General features: G+C 42.0%; 1 protein-coding gene across 1 annotated transcript in view; it reads left to right on the plus strand.

Moving 5' to 3' along the window:
* Positions 1-4,744, plus strand: part of ttc7a (tetratricopeptide repeat domain 7A) — a 45,763-nt gene extending 41,019 nt beyond the window's left edge. The window contains exon 21 of the mRNA XM_068568469.1: positions 4,526-4,744. Coding sequence (XP_068424570.1) covers positions 4,526-4,744 — 219 coding nt within the window. The remainder of the gene's footprint in view (positions 1-4,525) is intronic.
* Positions 4,745-6,000: the final 1,256 nt, after the last annotated feature.

Here is a 6,000-nt window from a genome sequence, read left to right on the forward strand (position 1 = left end):
GCCAACTGTCTTGTTTTTCTTTTTCTGATACCCTTTTGTCTCAGTTTAACATTTTGGCCTTGATATTTTGCCAAGAGTGAGAGAAGAAGATCAATGTCCAGTTCATGTGGGTGAGGTACTGAGCAGAAATCAGGATACTGTTAGCCTAGCTTAGCATAATGACCTGAAACAAACCTGGCTCTGTCTAAATAAAAACAATACCACAACCTCTACAGCAGACATGTTGGATAGTTACAATAATAAGATAATACACAAACAGAACAGAAAAATATGTTGTGTTTTTGTGTATTACATAAAGGGAAGAGTGAATGAATTCACAATTTGTATCGTAGCACTTTGGTAGAACGTTCACAAATGAATTATGTAGTATCTCAAAAAAATGTCAGTCATATTTTGAGATGGTAATTCCTTATTTTAAATACTAATTCGAAAGAAGTCATTGCTCAGCGATAATATGTTATAATTTTGTGACACTTTTTGCAAAATATGTGGATCTCGAAGCTCGGTGATATTTCACCGAGCTACTAGAGCCACATATTTAACTGCTCGCAGGGCTTGGTACCATCATGCCGATAGACTAAAGGGCGATATACACTCTTGCAACTACAACTGCTGCTGGCTACGCAGTTGCATCGACGGACTCGTTTTGGTTTATGGTTTCCGTATCTTTTCCATACGCCAGAACAGTAGGTGGCGCAACGACCGTTTAGAGTCAACCTGCACACCAATGTTCACCGATATCTTCCTCCGGGAATTTTATCGCCACCTGTGTGTCCTTATACTCCGTCAAAGACAGGTTATACAAATGTTCATATTTGTGGACCTCTTTAGCCAAATGTTCTTCAATGGGATCCATTGTTCGTGTTTCCGCCATGGCTTTTAAAAATGGCAGTATTATGCTATAAAACCTGGAAATGCAAGACTCAGAAAGGATGTGGTTAGCAGACCAATCACAGTCTTGTGGGCTGCAAACGGCTTGCGTAGCTTTGTTGAATAGTCAAAAATTTTGGGCGACGCACGCAAGATGGCTGACGGGACTACGCAAGGGGCCCTTGCGGGTCTTGCATCTCTGCGTAAAACCTGAGTAAAAAGGACCCTTAACTCCAAAACCTTATCATCCTCAACCTACATACTGAATGGCAACATACTATAGCCAGGGACACTGCACAAGATTTGTCTTCTGAGCAGATGCATGCAGTGTTTGACAAGAAATAGCTTCAACACAAGTTCACCTAATTCAATCATTTTTAAGTTAAAAAAATGTTTTGTTTAATCTCTATTCATGTAAAGATAAAACAAACAAAATAAAATTGCGTAATCAAGACAAGGGCCAAGCTAGCTGTTTCCTCATGCTAAGCTAGGTTAACCAAGACCCTCGGCAATCTATAGAGCGTATTCACCCACATGACCACAACAAGCTTTGGCGGCCATGTTGGGGTCCATGCACGGCATTGTTTTGCTGTGTTTTATGCCGCTGTTCTTAAGAAATGACCATTATATGCTGAAGGAGAACCAATTTCAGTTCAAAACGGCGTGTCTTGTGATTATGGTACTGTGCCTGATTGTAGGATGTGGGACTTATGATTCAGAATATGGATTTATCAGCTCAACAAGACCGGCTTATAATATAACTTCTCCAGCTTCTCAAATAATGCATCTAACTTACTTCGGTTTCATTCGGCGTATGAGCGTTAGGACTGTTCTCTTGTGTTTCTGTTGATACATCGGGTTGTGGGCACGTTTCGATTGACACACTCTTGTAATTAATCTCCTTTAGCTTTTTTGCCGAGCGAAAATCAATGTCTTTCACTTGCACAAAGGGAACTGTGGATGGAAACTTGGGAAAAGGCCATGAACATGGCAACTCCGTCGGGCGATGTCTGCCTTTACTCTGTGATTCATTTCAGGGTAAAATAAAACTGTGGCTACATGGGAACAGCGCTCAGGATGGCAGCCAAACAGTCACTGCTGGTCCCCCTGAATGAGCGCTGGAAGCGGCATCATCCAGACACTGATCCTGGAGCCGGAGACAGCTGTGTGTGACTACGGATCATAGTATGAACCCAGACACAGGGCGCTTAATGTTCTGACATTTGTTTTATTTGTGGTATTTACACAACAAGCATAATGCAGAAATAGTTGTTAATGTCCCATGGTCGATAGCGGAAATGAAAACTGTTCCACAGGAACGTGACTGGGCTATGTGATGATGGTAACTGGAGACAAGTTTTTACACACAGGAGGGGTAACGGGATTCAAACCGCGCCGGCTTTCCGCTGCAACTGGTTGCGAAAAAGCGAAAAACAAGTTAACCACAACGTGTTGAGCAAGTAAAATCGGGGAAACAAGCATTACGCTTTCGGTGTGAATTCGGCATAAGCCTGCAGACTTTTGTTCGCCTTGAAACTTTCCTGTGTGTAAAAACTTGTCTCCAGTATGCAAAATCCATAGCAAAATCCATTGCCTCCCACTAGCAGCAGGCTACCTAGGTGGACCCCAAGATGGCATGATTGAGATGATGACGTCACGTGAATACGCTCTATACTCAATGCTCAGACGATGTGAGATTTTTGTTGTTCTTATCGTGTCACTCTCAAAAAACAAAACACTGACCTCTTTTTTTGAAGTAAGTTTGGACAACCATTAGCCAGCTTGTGTGTATTATAGTGTTTATTCTTTTCCGTCAGCTCATCTTTTTCAGCCTTTCAGCATATACAGTGGGCTGGTGTTCATTAGATTGAGCAGGTGGCCGAAAAAGGATCGACTGTTCCATGGTTACCACCATAACTGACATGTGGCACGGATGGAAGGGTGTGATCGTGTGTGTGCGTGTGTTATCCCAGTAACAGACTTGTTTATGCTAGAAACATTGGAACAATGTAACCACTGTGAGTCTTGAGACGTGTGGCCAAACCAGCAGCAAGAAATACATCCTATACCTTGAGCATACACCCACACACTGACGTGTATACGGACACACACACGTTTGCACATCCGTACCCAAGAATTTCGATCTTCCTCTGTGTTTGGAGACAGAGAGAGAGAGAGAGAGAGAGAGAGAGAGAGAGAGAGAGAGAGAGAGAGAGAGAGAGAGAGAGAGAGAGAGAGAGAGAGAGAGAGAGAGAGAGAGAGAGAGAATGTGTGTGTGCTTTTATTGAAAGTTGCATCAGAACCCCTCGACAGCTATGTGAATTTCAGCCCAATTAATCTGGAGCTTGTGAGCAGAGACTGCATAACAATACTCGTCTGTCTGACCTCAGGCCAGCTCGGTGTGTGTGTGTAACAGATAGTCAAAGTAAGGGAGGAGATGATATTGTGTAAGAGAGGCTGCCTTGTTGTCACCTTGAGTATGCATGTGACACTGTTGAGTGTGTGTGTGTGTGTGTGTGTGTTCAGTATGTTTGTGTGTGAGACACATTTGATTCCATGCTGTAGTCAGTTGCGTGACAGCCCTTTCTTGAATGCACCGCACCCAACTGAGCTGACCTCCGAAAAAGAGACATAACACATACAGTCACACAAAGTTCTGCATGTACTTTACACAGTGACGACAGATATCATCCAGAACATCCATCTCCCATACATAGCCTACTTTTTTTTCTAAACTACAGCCTGACAGCGTGTGCTTATTTCCCCCCACACATCAGCTTGAAAGACCATTTATTCAATTCATACAGTTTATGTGAAATGCTAGTTACTTACTTCTTGTTCCTTTTTCCCTTGGCTTTTTGTGCCACACATACATCTAGTATACATTTATACAGTGTAAAACCAGTCAGTGTGGAGATTGCATACATTCCCCCCACTTTTTCTGGGGAGTAGTCGGCCAGCATGCCACTGTAAATGAGGACTTTGGACTTTACATACTGTCTTTGAATGTTTGGGACTACTTATTTGAGGCATATTAGGTTTTTTTGCTTTCCAATAGCGCTCAATTCTTTCAAGTATTAAAACATAAGATGGATACTTTTTTTTGTGACAAATAGTATAAGGGATTACCATCTAAAATGAAGTATTTACTTTACATTCAATAATCACAGCAACACTCTGGAAGTCAGCTTGCCCACAATATTGCCGGGAGTTTCTGTGCATTGGACAGATGACGGTTAGCTACTTATTATCCTGGTGCAGTGTATGCTATGTTACAAAAATGACTAAATGTACCAAAAAAGCAATCAAATGAAAGTAGTAGTTTCAAAAGGTGTGAAATCAAGCAAGAATGTTGCCTAGTTAGCAACACAGATCATTATTACTTTCATAAGTATTTATTGTTAGTTCTCATGGTGGGAAAATATTACCTTGGCTTTTGTTTTTGTAGCGTATCGTTTGTGACAGCATTGTACTCACCAGAACCCATCCTTTGGTCTCAAGGTAGGACCAACAGTTTACCAATCTAAAAGAGTGAAGGTTTGCTTTGGAAAAAGGCAACAATGTAGTGTATACTTGTACACAACAGGCTCTAATGTGGTTCATGATCTGGTGTAAACCTAAATGTCCTCTCTCCTTTTTTTATTTGTCCACCCAGGGCCTTCTGCTGGTGAAAACCGAGCGCACCCATCTCGGTGAGAAGGTCCTGCGTGATGCGGTTCAGGTCCACAGCACCTCTCATGAGGCGTGGAGCGGTCTGGGAGAAGCCCTGCAGTCACGGGGCTCAAGCCAGGCACCTGACTGCTTCCTGACCGCCTTGGAGTTGGAGGCCTCCTGCCCCATCCGGCCCTTCACCATCATTCCCAGGGAACTTTGAGGAGACCTCTGTAATTTTGAGAGGGCCTCTGCTATTTTTTTGGACGGAGGCCTGTTTCACTTTCTTGCCAAGAACTTGATGACAAAATTGTGTATTCTGTCTATTGAAAATTAAGACAGAGCCAGGAGATGGTAGCTTATTAAACTAACAACATCCTGTGATTAGTGAACTTAATTAGGTTTCACTCTGCAAATATTTTGTTGCTCCTGGACAGAGTCAAACTAGCTGTTTCTCCCGGTTTCCAGTCTATATGCTAGGCTAAGTGAGCTAACTCCAGGGTGTAGCTTTATGAATGTCGTATCAATCTTCTTATAAAACGTCCATATTAAGCCAATCACCCCCAAAATATGAGCACCACTAAGTTCTGAAAACAAATGCTCTTGTTTTTCTTTATGTGAAAACAGTGACGTTAATATTGGATGTCGTTCATGTAGAAAAAAGTAATTCTGATTTTGTTCTGCAACAGAACAGATCAGTATATAAAGAAAGTATAATGTTAAAATATGTTCTGTGCAATGAGTGACAAACGAGGAGCATTGTTAATGATCTGACTAATTGGGTGTTAATTTAATGGTCCACAAACAACAGAGGTGTGCTGGTTACATCTTTAAGATAGAATGTATTGTTGTTGTGTTATGTGTGGAGACGCTGACGCATAAATTATGTACAAGCTGTCAGCAACACTTCGTTTAAAGTTTTATCTTAGGCTTTTGATGTATTTTTGATGATCACGTTGATTGACGTTGCTTTGATGTACCTCTCGTCATCCTCAAATGAGAGCTCATCCATTTCCGAGCAGGGACAATCATGTATTATTTCATATGGCGTTATTATGTGTGTGTTTCCATGCAGTGTGTCTTCATGCATGCATGTTTCTGAACAGCGACTGATAACAATCAGTCACTGTTCTGTTTGTTCTTTTCTGTCTGTACGGTACAGTAGACGACTCATCCGCTCATAATGCGTGTGCTGTTTTTGTTGTTGTTATTTTTTTACTCATCCGCTCTTAATGTACTCCATTATAAACAACAGCTTTATAAACAAAATCACTGCTGGATGCCACGTCTTCATCTGCCTTGTCACTTGTGACTAATGGACATCACTTCCGAGTGCCTAACCACATTAATGTGAGCAGTGGGACCAGGCTGCTGGCTTATGTAATACTGCCAACCCATTTTTCAGCCTTCTCTCTTTCTCTCTCTCTCTCTCTCTCTCCCTGTGTCTCCCGCTCTCCGCCAGCTTGCCTGATGTGATGT

Source organism: Clinocottus analis, unplaced genomic scaffold, assembly GCF_023055335.1.
Source record: "Clinocottus analis isolate CAN_PGR_092001 unplaced genomic scaffold, fCliAna1.0.p SCAF_8, whole genome shotgun sequence".
Lineage (NCBI taxonomy): Eukaryota > Metazoa > Chordata > Actinopteri > Perciformes > Cottidae > Clinocottus > Clinocottus analis.